Source organism: Dipodomys ordii, unplaced genomic scaffold (genome assembly GCF_000151885.1).
Source record: "Dipodomys ordii isolate 6190 unplaced genomic scaffold, Dord_2.0 Scaffold132, whole genome shotgun sequence".
In the NCBI taxonomy this organism is placed as follows: domain Eukaryota; kingdom Metazoa; phylum Chordata; class Mammalia; order Rodentia; family Heteromyidae; genus Dipodomys; species Dipodomys ordii.
Window position 1 is genome coordinate 2,484,803 of NW_012267348.1, and position 14,662 is coordinate 2,499,464.

At 40.1% G+C, this 14,662-nt stretch overlaps 1 protein-coding gene across 1 annotated transcript in view; it reads right to left on the reverse strand.

Annotated features, from left to right (window-relative positions):
* Cacna2d3 (calcium channel, voltage-dependent, alpha 2/delta subunit 3) overlaps positions 1–14,662 on the reverse strand; it is a 935,068-nt gene that overhangs the window by 183,974 nt on the left and 736,432 nt on the right. The window contains exons 19-23 of the mRNA XM_013030732.1: positions 8,609–8,680; positions 8,293–8,354; positions 6,880–6,947; positions 2,707–2,752; positions 2,456–2,553 (exon numbers count right to left, since the gene is read on the reverse strand). Of these exons, the coding sequence (XP_012886186.1) occupies positions 2,456–2,553; positions 2,707–2,752; positions 6,880–6,947; positions 8,293–8,354; positions 8,609–8,680 (346 nt within the window). The remainder of the gene's footprint in view (positions 1–2,455; positions 2,554–2,706; positions 2,753–6,879; positions 6,948–8,292; positions 8,355–8,608; positions 8,681–14,662) is intronic.

Below are 14,662 nucleotides of genomic sequence, written 5' to 3' on the forward strand. Positions count from 1 at the left end.
GCTAGCTCTGGTAATGACCATCTCTGTCCTCTTTGAAAACCTGCACTTCTTCAGCACTCTGTTCTTGGTTGATGTCTGTGGGGATTTGCATTCTGTGATCCCTTCCATTTAAGACGGCTTTTTTTTTTTTCATTTTAAGGGTGGTATTTGTCCCTGTCCAAAAGGATGGTAGGTAGCACTTTGTGAAAGAGGCCAAGAAATAAGCAGAAGATCATGAGCCTAGGAAAAGTTTTAAGGGCCCTCTAGAGAATACTTAGTATTTATCTAGGGCAGGCTAGTCCTCAGTTTTGGCCAGGGGCAAAAATAACAAAAGAGTGGTTTTGAAAAGTAAAAACTAGAAGTAGCTTCACTTATCATTGAAGAGACAATGGGTAAGTTCAGATATGCTTAAAGAATGGAATTCTATGTAGTAATGCAAACAAATACAATAGAGCTAAGTGATTAACATGAGCTTGTGTGTGTGTTAGCATATATAATTCATATAACATACCATATGTTATATATACAGGTTGAGTGTACTTTATCTAAAATGCTTGAGACCTGAAGTACTTCAGAGCTCAGAGCTTTGGGGTTTGGGAATATTTGCCTTTATAAAAAGAGATATCTTGAAGATATGACATAAGTATAAACAAAATTCATTTGGGTTTCATATATATATATATATATGAATACAATAATACACATAGCCTGAATATAAATTTATGTAATATTATTATTAATAATTTTGTTCATGAAACAAGGTTTCATGATATGGATTTTCCACCAATGTCATTACATTAGTGCTCAAAAAGTTTCAGACTTGGAGTATTTTGGATTTCAGATTTTTGAATTAGGGATGTTCAATATGTATATAAAGTTAATATATAAAATAATAAAAGTAATGGTATAGAGTTTTATGTATTATACTAAAAATGCATGAGTATGATAAATGGACACTGGCTGGTCATTCTCTATGGGAGGGAAGTGGAACAGGACAAGGATTTTAATATCTCTGCAATGGTTGGTTCCTTAAAGAGTACTTGAGCCATTCCTATAACCCTAGCTACTCAGAATGATGAGATATGAGGATCTAAGTTCAAAGCCAGCCCTGGCAGGAAAATCCATGAGACTCTTATCTCTAAGTAACCACCAAAAAGCCAGAAATGGAGCTGTGGGCTTAAGTGGTAGAGTGCTAGCCTTGAGCAAAAAAAAGACTCAGGGTCAGTATCCAGGAACTGAGTTTAAGCCCTAGAACCAGTGCCCTCCCTAAAAAAAGTACCTGAAGCAAATCTGGCAAAATATTAGGAAGCCAAATGGTAACTAAAGGAAGTTGAATGGTAACTTAGAAATTGATTTTCAAATTATCTCCACACTTGAGATAATGTGTTCCTTAAAATATATCAAGAACAATTCAAAGACAAAGAACAATTGGGCTCAGAGGATGAACATCTGATCTTTTCCCTACCAGAGCATACCATCAAAGTAAATCCATCCATGAAGCTGTCAGTTAACAGCTGGGTAATTTCCTTACACCTTCCTAGAGATGGCTATGATTATTCCAAAAGATAACACATGTCAAGCACTTTGCCCATCATTGTGAAATAATGCTTGTTAGTAAGAGAAGCAGGTGCTATGCTTATTTTTGGTGGATTTCTCTTTCTTAAATTGAAGCTACTGGAACCACCTCATGATATAAGAAGATCTCCTCCTTGAGGGAGAATCCAGAGCAGCTAGAACTACCCTTGCCTCTAGCACAGATATTAGTCAAATTATTCACTGAGTGCTTTCAGAGAATGCTTGGTAAAAGAGGCAGAATATAAGCCACCATGAGAAGCAACAGATACTAGTGATGACTGCTCTCTCAGAGGATCAGAAAACCTAGGTTTATGGACTTGTGTACAGTAATAGTTCATCCCCCATTCTACATTGTTTTTCTGGTGATAATCAGACTTGAACTTGGGGCATCACACTTGATAGGCAAGTAAGTACTCTACCATTTGATCCATTCCTCCAGTCCAGCTTTGTTTTAGTTTGTTTTTCGATGGGTCTTATCCTTTTGTCTAAGACTTGCCTAAGACCACACAATCTTCCTATCTCCAATTCTTGAGGAGCTGGAATTGCAATCATGAATCAACATGCTGAGCCTGAGATAATCCTTTTTTCAGTTTCTGCTTCTCATTTGTAAAATAAGGGTGCTGGATAAGCAAATATCTGCAGTCTTTCCCCAGCTGTAACATTTCCATCCGATTCAGTTGCTTGAGTAAATGGTTTACTAGAAAAACAAATCTAATGAAATCAGTTCAATGGTGATTAGGAATTCTGGGATTGGTAGCTTACATTCATCTACAAAAAATCAGCTGGTTGACTGGCTTTGGTCTTAGCCAAACAAAGCTTCTCTTAAAAACTGGGACATGAACATATAGTTTGGAGTTGACCTTCCCCACCATGTAAAGCATGTCTTTGAGATTACACTCACATTGGAGTAGAGGCTCTTTACCCTTGAGGTAGAGCTTAATAGCTTCTAGTTGAGACAGGTGTCGGTGCTCAGGATGCAGGTCCGTGTTGCAGTAAGACCTAGCCCAAGGGAAAAAAGCATATAAACTGTTGTGTTTTCTTCTTTTGCATTTGAACCAGGGAAACAAGCAAATAGGGTACAGGAACACAAGCAATTAGAAACTAAAGTGGGCAATAAATACTGATGCCCATTTAGGCCTGGTAAATTCTTACCATTCATCTGCCAATGACACATCTGGGTGCTCTAAGTCATGCAGGCCTGGAGATTAAGAAGAAGAGGTCCATGAATAAGCACTGCCTCCTCCACCTTTGCTTCAAGTATTTTAGGGAACTGTGGGGTGAGTTCACAGGAGACAGCAATCCCCTGCCCGGGGATCAGGAACTTCAAAAGAATGTAGCAAATTCTCTTTTTTTTTTGTCTTTTCTTTTTTGGTACTGGGGATCGAACCCAGGACGTTGCGCTTGCTAGGCAAGCGCTTTGCCACTGAGCTACATCCCAGCCCTGTAGCAAATTCTTTATCCAGTCATCTCTGCCCTCAATTTCACTCACTCCAATGGCATGAACACCACCTTCGTTGGCTACATATCCCAGAGAGAAACTCTAACTCTAAGGGGGTAAGAAACATATTTGTACTGAAGGGGACAGACAGCTTAATAGGACAGTTAGAAAAACTGACTCTGGAGCCCTGTGTAGTCCAAGTTGGGAACTGGACTAGGCCCCCAAACTCCTGTGTGATGTTAGTGGGTTAATTTACTTCTCTAAATATTGGTTTCTTCATGTGCAAAACAGAAAAGATAATAGTCCCTAAGTGATGGATAGTTGTGAGATGAAATTATAGGTTGAATGATACAAAATTGTCAATACTCAACTGTTTCTGACCAGCAAAAATTGCTAGTTGTTACAGGTTCCTAAGTAAGCGAATCATCAGTCTAGTCTAGGAAGGTAACTAGGGGAGCTGGGACTTTCAGGGAATTTGGAAGTTTTGAACAGAATGCTCTGAACTATCTTAACTCTGTGATATGGTTTGTTCTTCAAAGTTGCCTGTGCTAGAAGCTTAGTCCTCAATGTAATGATATTGAGAAGCAATGGATCTTTAAGAGGCAGGGCTTAATGGAAGGCGATTAGATCATTTGGCACCAGATACAGAAGGGATTCATGTGCTTCTCACAAAATTGGGTTCGTTTCTCCAGAAGCATGTTGTTATAAAAAGAATTGGCCTGGCCAGGTGCCCGTGACTCATGCCTATAATCCTATAATCCTAGCTACTCAGGAGGCTGAGAGCTGAAGATTTGCAGTTTGAAGCCAATCGAGGCAGGAAGGACCATAAGACTCTTATGTCCAGAAAAGCCCAAAAGTAGAGCTGTGGCTCAAACTGGAAGAGTGCTAGCCTTCGGCAAAAAAGCTCAGAGACAGTGCCCAGGCGTGAGTTCAAGGCCCATGACTGACCAAAAAATAAAAAAAGGAATCAGACTGGTTCCCCCTTTCTCTCTTGCTTCTTCACTTGTATAGGTGTTTCTATCCTTTCCGATGTTTCTATCATGTTGGGATGCAGGCAGAAGAGGCCAACTAAGTGGGGCCACCAACCTTGGGCTTTCAGCCTCTCAAACGAAGAGCTAAATAAAACTCTTTATAAGGTGCCTAGCCTCCATATTCTATTATAACAACACAAAACTGGATAGGACACACTGTGAAGTCAGTCTCTTTCCTTGGGTTTTCATGTGCCTTAATTTCAAAGAGTGATAGAGCAGAACTATACTTCTATTTTATAAGTCCTTTCCCAAATGACCAGTAGTAGTTCACTGAACACAGGACTCCAATTTCCCCTTCAAATATGAATGCATAAAACAATATGGAAATATTAGAACTATCACATAATCCTTCTGGATTGTACATAATCAAGTAGGGAATAAATTAGATTGAACATCAGGCAATAGCACCTGCCAGTTGAGTGAACTTAGCAATGACCTTCAGTTATATCAGCTATGTGATGCAGCAAAAATTGTGTAACTCCTACTTAGATGTGCCTATAATCAGCCCTAAAACAATCCAGTATCCATATATTCTCTCTGCCTTTCTCTTCCTTCTTCCCTCCTATTCTCCTTCCTTTTTCTTTCTTTTTTCCTTCCTTTCTTCAATATTTTTTGACAAGCAACTGCTATGTGCCAGATTTTGGCATTAGACCAAACACAAATCCCTGTCTTGGTGATACTTAATTTTTGGTGACTGAAAGGAGAGCAGCAGATCAGCTTGAAATGAAAATATATAGTATTTTACTTGGTGGTGAGGGCTGTGAAGGAAAAAGAGCATAGAATGATGATATGGAGGACCAAAAGATGGGAAAGCTTAATAGACTTTCCTCAATTTCATTTCACTGAGAAAGTGACTTTTCACCAAAACTTGAGAGAGGCAAGGGAAAGTCATACAGGTAAGCGAGAGAGAGCTCGATATAAAAGTAGCAAGTATAAAGGCCTGATATGGGACTATATCTTCCCATAGTACTGAGTCAAGGATGTCAATTATATTTATTTTTCTACATTCAGTTCAGTCAACTTTTATCCACAAAGCCTTCTCTGGCAAAATGTTACAGGAAATACAGATGAGTTCTTGAGGGAAAGATTTTTTTTTTTGTCTTTTTTAAGTTTCTCTGAGTTCCTTGGCACCAAAGACATTTAACTGTGCTCTCTTTTGCATCTGGTTTTGGTTCTTTGGACAAAATTCTCATCTACTGATGATTGACATTGCTTACAAAAGCTCTAACAGTTTTTGTGTACAGTACATATAAAAGATACAAAGGAGAGTCAGAAGAGACATCAACTACAATGACTTCTTGTACTTTGGAGCAGAGACTACCTATTTGCCATCTTGCTAGTATCTGGCATTGGCAAAGCACTTGGAAAATCCCTACATTTTGTAGAAGCACATTCCTTACTATAAAACCTATACAAGTGTTGCTGCAATCCCCAAAGAACTCCCTCCCTCTCTAAGAACATAGAAGAAAAGGAAGCAAGCTGGGGCTCTTAGAGACAAGACCCTGTACCAGTTAGCCTAAGGGGATGCAGCTTTTCTGGACTCTATTACTCAGTGAAGTTGGCAAGATTGTAAGTCCTTTCATTTGCAGAAGACCAACAGAGAGAGGAAGATCTGACCTCATTTGTGTGGATAACCAGACATGTTCCCCCTTGCTGAGGATTTAACTAATTTCTGACATGGTGATTATAGTTAGCTCTGAAATTCTCTGTGACTGCTTTGCCTAACAGCTGGAGAACATACAGGAAAAAGATAGTAACCAAAAAAATATCCAAAAGACAATGCAAAACAACTGTGTGGGAGAGATTAGGAGAAGAGAAGTAGAGGAATAGATCTGTGTTTTGCAGTCAGCGAAAGGAACAGACATATGAAGGGTACATGTAAGGGGTACATGAATGACCTCTCCATCTATTTTTCTGAGTATTCCTGAGTATTCCTCGGCTTGACTTCATATGGCTTAGGCATGAACTTAGGCTCTGATATTCACACAGGCACAACAATTTCAGAAGTGAAAGTGTGATCTCTGAGAATACTTCCTATAACGTATCTTTTTTAAGTCACAAAGTTTCTTATATTCTCTCATTACTGAGAAGAGTGCACACAAGATTGGCTCTTGGGAAAGTTTTGCCCCATTCACAGTGTCTTACTCTCCCTCTGTTCTCTAAGGTCTCTTTGTTTCTCTCAGTCTCTTGGCAGACAAAACTACCACCTCTGAGACAATGGAGAGACAATCAGTTATTCATGGAACATGGAATCTCAGGGACCATAGTTCTTATCATTGGAGTTTAGGCACATTCATTTGCAACCAGCACTAACCAATTAAAACTTGGCTTATAATCAACCTTCTTTGTCTTCATTATCCATGTATGGACAGCTAGAAATAGTCCTACTCTAGTCTAACTCCTTCTCTGTGAAGATGTAAAACCTAAAGGCTAAATTGGACTTCCTTAAGGTCAATCTGGGAATAGATCCCCTGAGAGACCAAAGCCACCTCTCCCTGTGACACTGAGAAAGCCTAGCCTTTCTCAAAGAGTGAACTATGGGGATGAAAAAGATAGTACGAGTGAGATCATCTCCTCTTTCTAACCTGTGTCATTTCAATTCCTATGTGTTGCCTCAACAACTCTGTGGATAAATGCAGGATATAAATGCACTGAATTAAAACAACGGCTACCAAGAGTTGTAATCTCCATCATTCTGAAACCTAGGCAAAATGGTCAAGAAAGGTAACAGCAAGTGGTGAATTGACTGAGTCAACTGCCCAAGGCACTAGCTAGAGGGTCTTTGGTTCATTCATAGCTATTTCCAGAACTTCCTCTCAATGATAAAAGCTGGGCTGAGCTAAGGCCAGACCTTACCTTCTTCAATGGTCACATTCCCTCGGAAGAAATATTTCCCATGGCCTCTGGAGAGCGCCACACCTAAACTGTGCAGAAGAAACAAAGCAGATCTTGAAGTCCATGGCATCGAGTGGAATAGACTTGTGGGTTAACATTTTTATTTTCCATTTTCACATTTCCATTTCATGTTCTGTAAACAATTTTTCCAACAGTTTACTTTTAAAACCTCACTGATTATAGTGGGTGTTGGTTTTTCTTAGGTTCAAGCAGCTGCTTCAAAGTCATTTCTGATTGGAAATGCCAGCAGCAATTGGCTGCTCTTGTGTTTTCAAGACTTGTGGCAAACAGCTCGGCCCTCCAGCATGCCCTTCCCTTGGATGTCTTCCCGGGGGCCACGCACCCACTCCGTGCTACTGCCTTACACACCTCTGCCCTGATGCCAGCTAGAGATGGGTCTTTTAAAATCCCAAAGATTGAGAAGAGGGAAAATGGATCTGTTCCTCAAAGGCAAAAATGAGAACTTCTACTCCTACTCAAGCTCAGCCACACAACTCTGTGGTGGGGTGCTTTGCCCAGTCTTCTCCTGAGTCTTAATCAGTCTCCCACACTCTCACTGGCTTGATTTAAGCTCCTGCCTGCTTTGGCCTAAGAAAGATACTAGGCTCTAAAAACAGGCTCTTCATTTGGCAAATCCATTTACTAGTGGTTCATGTGTGCCTTGATTGCTCTCACTTCCAAATGCACTCTGCCCATGATCCCAGGCAGAGTGTATGACAGAGATATTAGACTTTATTTTTTTAATTAAATCTATACTCAGGAAACTCTCCTTAGCTCTGGGAGATACCTGTTCAGAAATATGAAGCAGCCCTGCTGAAGTCATTTTTAACAAATAATAGCAGCCAAATTGAGAACACTGCATACACAGCTGAAACCAAGCAATTGAGGCAAAACCATTGTTTATGACTATAACAAAGAGAGACAATAGGATTCAGAGGGAGACAAGCACAGGACAGCTCAGAGAGGTAGAAACAGAATAACATGTAGGGATGAAATGCTGCCTTCCAGTTTGAAGGATTTTGTTCTGGTCATGAAATAAAAAGGTGAAATGGATCTCGGGGGGAGGGGCAATAAGTTAGATGGTTAAGGACCCTAGAAACCCACCTTTGGTGGGAACCCCTTAGCTTTTTTTAGTTGGTAATGAGATGCAAAGCCATGACAAATTGAGGGAGTTCCCCTAGGTGGGCCTGAACCATCTTCCCCCTTCTAGAAAATAGACAAAGGCAGCCTGGAAAAAGCCCCTTCCTCACTCTTTCCAGCCTTTTGGCAGGGTGTTTGTTATCTTCAGATGACGAGCTCTGAGATCGTCAGCAGCTTTTGTACAAACACACTGATGGGTCGGATGGAATGTCCATGTATTATGGTCAGCTCTACCTGAAAGGAGTACCCTTGATGTCTGTATAATAGTAGTCATTTGTCATCACCAAAACCCGTTTCTAGATTGAAAAAAAAAAGTCATAGAGAAAAGAAAACATGGTTAGTCTGCTAGGTGACGTTTTCAGAAATCAATAAAAATAAATGAACACACGATCAGGTTAACGGCACTACATGAATCTTGCTTGAGATAAGTAAAGACAAGAGAAAAATGATCTCAGCGAAAGATATTTATTCCAGATAGAGCTTGCGAAGCTAATTTTTCCACAGTGGTTTGTTTTAAATTAAGCGGCAAGAATGTTTGAGAAAAATATACCCCTTTGTCCACTGTCTTCTTCACCTCCATGGAAAACTTTCCTGTCTTTCTATTCACCATGGCGTTTCTTAACTGAAACGAGAAAAGGAAATCTGGGTGTTAGTTTAATCTCTACATTACAATGCCATGTAGGCACCTTGCATCTCTAGATGGGAGCATGTTTGGTGGTGTGTGCAGAAACATGATGCTCTCAGAACCTGGGTGCTTTTGCAAGTGAAGCTACATTTACACAGAACTAGAAAATAGCTTCCATAGAATAAATTCTTGCTCTTTAAACAAAAAATAAAGTCATTCTGATTTGATAAGAATACAAGAGGGCAAGAGGATTGAGGTAAACAACAACAAACAATTGACTTTTGAGTTTGACTTGAGGCGCTTGTACAAACCTCAGTCCAACAACAAAAATGCCTGTTACTGTATTGAGGAATCTTGAGATTCAGAAAAGAGCTCTTAAAAATCCACTCAAGAACCAAGAATGTATCCAGGGACAAGTTACATTGTCAAGATTTATCATGAAGAAATCATTCTCTTTTTATAAGACAATCAAGTTTAAGGTGTTTCCCTACACAGTAGTTTTTTTTTTCTTGGTTTTTTTTTTTAAAGAGACAACTGTTTGGGAGACAAAGATTAGCTTTTTAATAGCATGAATCATCTTCAAACACTCAATGAGAAATCTCAGCCAATTAATGGCCTTGTTGACAAGACATTGAACAGGGGCGACCCTGTGTCTCAGTTTTGGAAGTCCCATCTAGGCAGAGTAAGCCTGGCTCTCCTCCCCACCCCTGGCTGACCTCACTTCATTATGTGTGGCCCTCGGTGACTGCTGAAGAGGACAGCAGATGTGGCGATGAAGGACATGTTACCCTGGATACCAACAGGACACAACAGGAAAGCCATGTAGCCGAAGAGGAGCAAATGCTCATGTGCTACAGGTCAGAAAAGGCTCTTTCCTGGATCAGGCTTGGGTTTTTTAAATACATTCCTCCTCTTTCCTCCTTTAAGGCTTTTGAGCGATATTGGGTGATAGAAAACTGCGGTGATTGTGAGCAACCTAAATTTGATTCGGGGCTGTCTAGATTTGGGCTGGCATTCCCATCTTTTGGGAAAGAGAGTAAAAGCATAATTTTTCAGCTGGAGGCATGTATAAAATAAAACATATATTTTACTCTCGATATTTTCTAACAACACATAATGGGCATTTCTGGAAATATTTTCCTATTTTAACTTTTGTGGTTTTGGATGGGGAGAGCTGGCCCTAATTAAGTCTACTTTCTAACTTTTAAGAATGGCTCGATTTGTCTGTAACATGGTTTTCATTTTTCCTTTTTCTGGTGCATGCCTAAAGCCATTTGAGACCTTCCCCTCTCACATTCCCCAGGCAAGTCAGAGATTAGGTCAGCTTCTCCTTGCCTCACGGTTATCCCAGACTACTATGGTAGCACAGAACCATCGGCATGGGGCAATTGAGGGCCAGAGACTAGGGCTGTGGACACTTTCCAGAGGAAAAAGCTAAGATAGTTAAAGTAGCCTTGCCCTTTTGAAAAGTAATAATAGAAATAAATTTTACTTATTGAGTTCCTAGTGGTGAGGCATGTTAGTAAACTTTAATGTACAAATAAACTCTTTATGACCTTTGACAAATTTACCTGCCATTTCGGAGCCTCAGTTTCTTTTTCTGCAAAATGATCCTCATAAGAATGTCCATCTCACAAAATCGCCATTGAGGACTAAATAGGTCCATGTTTAGTAAAGTGCCTAGCATGTGCTACGCAGTCAGCATGTGCTAAGCATCCATCATCATCATCATCATGACCCTCATCAGCAATACCAAAACCATCATGAACGTCTTTGTCTTCTTCCTCTTCACCATCATTCTCATCATTTTCATTTATTGTCACACACCTTTCAAGAGCTTCAGGAAGCAGTATTCAAAGTCCAATTTCTTGGCCCAAACCCAATGTTTTCAAGTTTTTTGGACTACAAGCCACATGAGAAATATATCTTACATGGGGAATGCCTTCAGTATCTCCTATCTCAGTAGATTTCATTTTCTCTGCTACTCAGGAACTACTAAGTGGGTTTTGTGACTTCTTTCCAGGTTGAAAAGCTCTTAGCGAACTGTGATTTGGCACAGACTGAGAAGCTGGCAGCCAGGTAGGAGTACGAATCTAGGGCTCAAGCTTGCACATGGACACACACCAGTTTCCTTTGACTTTCTGTGCCTTTGTTTTTTCCTCTCTTAGCCTGTCCAAATTGTGTCTGAACAATATTCTCAAGATCCCAGGCACCCTGTCAGAGGTGGTAAAACACTGTGCTCATAGAATTCCTGTGAAACTCACATTATTGATAGATACTACTGACTGAGCTCTTACTGTATATGTATCAGTTAGCAATTGTAAAAGTCAAAATTCCAATACCAGCCCTGTTTAAAAAATGGAGAAACTGAGTTACAAAACTTGAGGAAGATAACACAGCCTCCTTCTCTCTCTCTTCCCGCCTCTCTCCCTCCCTCCCTCACTCTCTCTCTCTCTCTTTCTCTCTCTCTTTCTCATGAGCTCAAGCTCTTAACCTCTGTTTCCCAGTCCACAAGAGAAAATGTGTGGATTAAATTGAATATTTTAGCATTTATGTAAAAAATATACATTATTATGTCTTGATATTTTTAGAATAAGTTTTTATTGTGAAAATACTGTACAGAGTAGGGGTTACAGCTACATGAGCAAGGTAATGAGTACATTTCTTATCAAGCATTGTTTTCTCCTTTGTTTTTCCCCTCCCATCTCCACAACTACACTCCTGCACCCCCGCAATTGTAAAGTTCATTTTTTGACATAGCGTCTTGTATATCTCATTATTTAATCAAAGTATGTTTTTAATTGATCACTTATTTTTTACTTACGGCTTTATGGCTATTTTCAAATAATTATAAAAGAGGGTTTGCAACTTGACAGGTCCATATGTGTTTAAAACACAGCTTGATTATAGTTAGCCCTTCCACTGTCCCTTCCCCATACTATCCCTTCACCTACCAATCTTAACAAGTTTCTTAGAATTTAACCACTTTTAAAATGGTCTATAGTTCACTTCCTAGTGGTTTTTTCCTTCAGATCCAAGTATTGGGATCTGGTGCCATGGTTCTGTCTGTTACCAGAGAAGAAGAGATTTGGTATTTTTTTTTCATAGACTAGAACACTAGAAACATTCTTTTTCTATGTTAAGAGACTGAGGCTCCAGGAGTAAAGCAATGTACTTAGAGTCATATGACCAGGAGGAACACTGTCAAGTCTCTACTCACAGGTCAGGAAAGGTAAGACTGAAGGGGCTGCTTTTAATAGCCTTTGAACTTAACACTTTCTGGATTTATAATATGAACTACTGGGAAAATAAAAATAGCATGGCAGAGAAGACTTCCAAACACTTTTTGGTGTGCCCATATGTTAACATATTATATAGTCATTAAAAATCACAATCACCAATGTTCAACTTAATACATAATCAAAGAAAGGCAAATGAGTGCACCAAAGACACATATATGGTACCTTTCTTTTGCCTATAAGATGCCAAGCATCTGCAAGTGTGATCTTGAACTCAATGACATAAAAGGTAAAACATCCTTAAGGTGAAATAGCAATCTCAGTGTGGCAGTCAGCTTCCCAGGTCTCTGGGAGTTGCTCTGTGGACTTAGTTCATATTTGCGTTGAGGAGACTAGGGATTGGCAGCCTTAATGACCAATCATAGTACCTACCTCCCCAGCACCACAGCTGCAGGAAGGTGCTCTCTTTGAGCCTGCTGGGAACAGAAGAGTAGGGGAGTCTCCCCCAGAGATCCAGTGGCCACCTTTGTATGAAATTACATAGTGACATGAACGGTAGCTTCTGGTTCACATGAGAATGGTAAATTCATCCTCCCAATGTTCAGGTAGCCTGTATGTCCAAGTGCCTAATGACATGCTATCAAGCCAACCCCACAAAATAAAGGGATGCAGTAGTCAAAAAGTCTGGTCATGAAAGCAGAGCAGACACAAGTTACCTCCACCACAGATCCTCCCTTACGTATTTGCTTGGACTCTAAGGGTGAGCTCTTCTTGCACTGGGAGCCTAGGGCTCATTCATGATGTTCAGAGCAATGGGAGAGGTTGTGAAGGAGAAGAAAATGCATGGTTGAAGGATTCAGAAATAAGCTTCAGGCAAGAAGCTTGTAACTCGTGAAGGGCTCTATGAGAGCCATTGCGGTTAAGATGAAATGTGGACTCACAGGGGGCAGTAGAAAAAAGGCTTAGAGTGCAATCGAAACAATTCCAGTTGGGTTCAATATAGATATGGGGCAGGATTTCTAATACTATGTGAACAAATATTTATTTAGTAGCTACCGTATGCAAGGTACTCCCAATATTCTGTGTTCCTCAGAGAGAGAAAACACCGAAGTAGTCTTCAAACTCTCAGAGTCCAGGGCTTTTTCTGTGGCACAAAAGTGTCATGAGAACGATTTGGGAGAAATCCATGTTGTGTGCCTTTGGACCATTATAGCAGTTCTCTGCCTTAATTTCTTTATTCATAAAACATGGACAGCAATAACCCCTACTTTATAGATTGCTGTCTATGAGTCTGTTCACACAGAGCACTCAGCTCAGTACAGATACAGAGCAAGGGTTCCATATATGGTAGTTATTCTTACTTATGATACAATTTTTTTCTATTTATAGCAATAATCATGTTCACTGTGGAAAGTTTGGTAATGACTAAATCATAATAGGAACAAAACAAACAAAAAATCATCCTTAATTCATTCAGCCAGCTCTGGAAATTTATAACCAAAGAATAAACACTGTTTTTAAAGGTAATTTTTCCTTTCCAGCGATGATCCTCACTGGTGATTCATACTGGACCATGTGTCCCAAGGGCCCTTGCTGATGCATGGGGTATCCCAGGGATCTGTCCTACTTGGAGTACTGTTGTGGATGGAGTGCCGAGCCCATCCCATGGACTGGGGCAGAAGTTTTCTCTGTCTGCCAGGGTCTGCCTTACTCTTTTCATTATTTCAATTTTAGCCAGTCTATTTTAATAGCGTATATAATCTTATATCACTGTTGGAAGTATGCAAGAGTCATGGTATAAATGCAGTCCTTAAATTCAACGAGAACCTAACTGTCCATGAGAGGTGAGATTAGCTTTCCAAGTTTTCTAAAGCTGGGTGGAATCAGTTACTTCTTCTCAGTGGCTTTGCTCACATGGTCTTTCCTACCCTCTGACCTAAACTCTGGCCTTTGCTACTATGTACAAACCTCTATAGACAACCTATGGACAACCTTCTCGTGGATTCTAGAATTCTCCAGTCATTGGAGAAATGATGGCTCTGATCTTTCTAAGTCAAATATGATAGTGAAGGGGTTTATATTTCAAAGCACTGGCTTGCAAGGGGACAAGACAAGAGATCCAAACAATGAGATAATCAGAGAATGTGTATATGATGAGAACACTGGACTGGCTTCAGAAGTGGGAACTCCGAGGACAGACAGCCAGAAAGCAGTCTAGTGGGTCAGATGAAACTGTTGACAATGCTCATGAGTCTGGAAATCTGATCCTGCACCTCTGATGAAAAAGCAAACTGGAATGAGGAGATAAAAAGCATTTCCAAGCCATGATCAATAAAAAGTGTTATCAACTCACGGAAAATCAGCAGGGGCACAGAGGATGACTAAAATAATCATAGTAATAAATCTCTTTCAAGCAGGACTTGAAGGAGAAGTGAGTGTGTCAAACTGTGGCGGGTGCACCAGCAACTGGGGGTGGGAGCTCTGAAACGAGTGTGAACATAACGAAGTGTGGCTTTCATGCTGATTAACATGGAAACGATAGAAGATAACTCCTCTGTGATGGAAAAAAAAATCCAGTGAGATGGAAAAGGTGAAGATGGAATAGAAAGAGACCAATGGAGGCTAAGCTTCAAAGACCTGAGGTAAGTTAGCAACAGTAAAATCCACAGGACATTTGTTTCATGAGAAGGTCAGTTGAGAACCAATAGCAATGACAAGAACAATAGTGACAATGGCTACT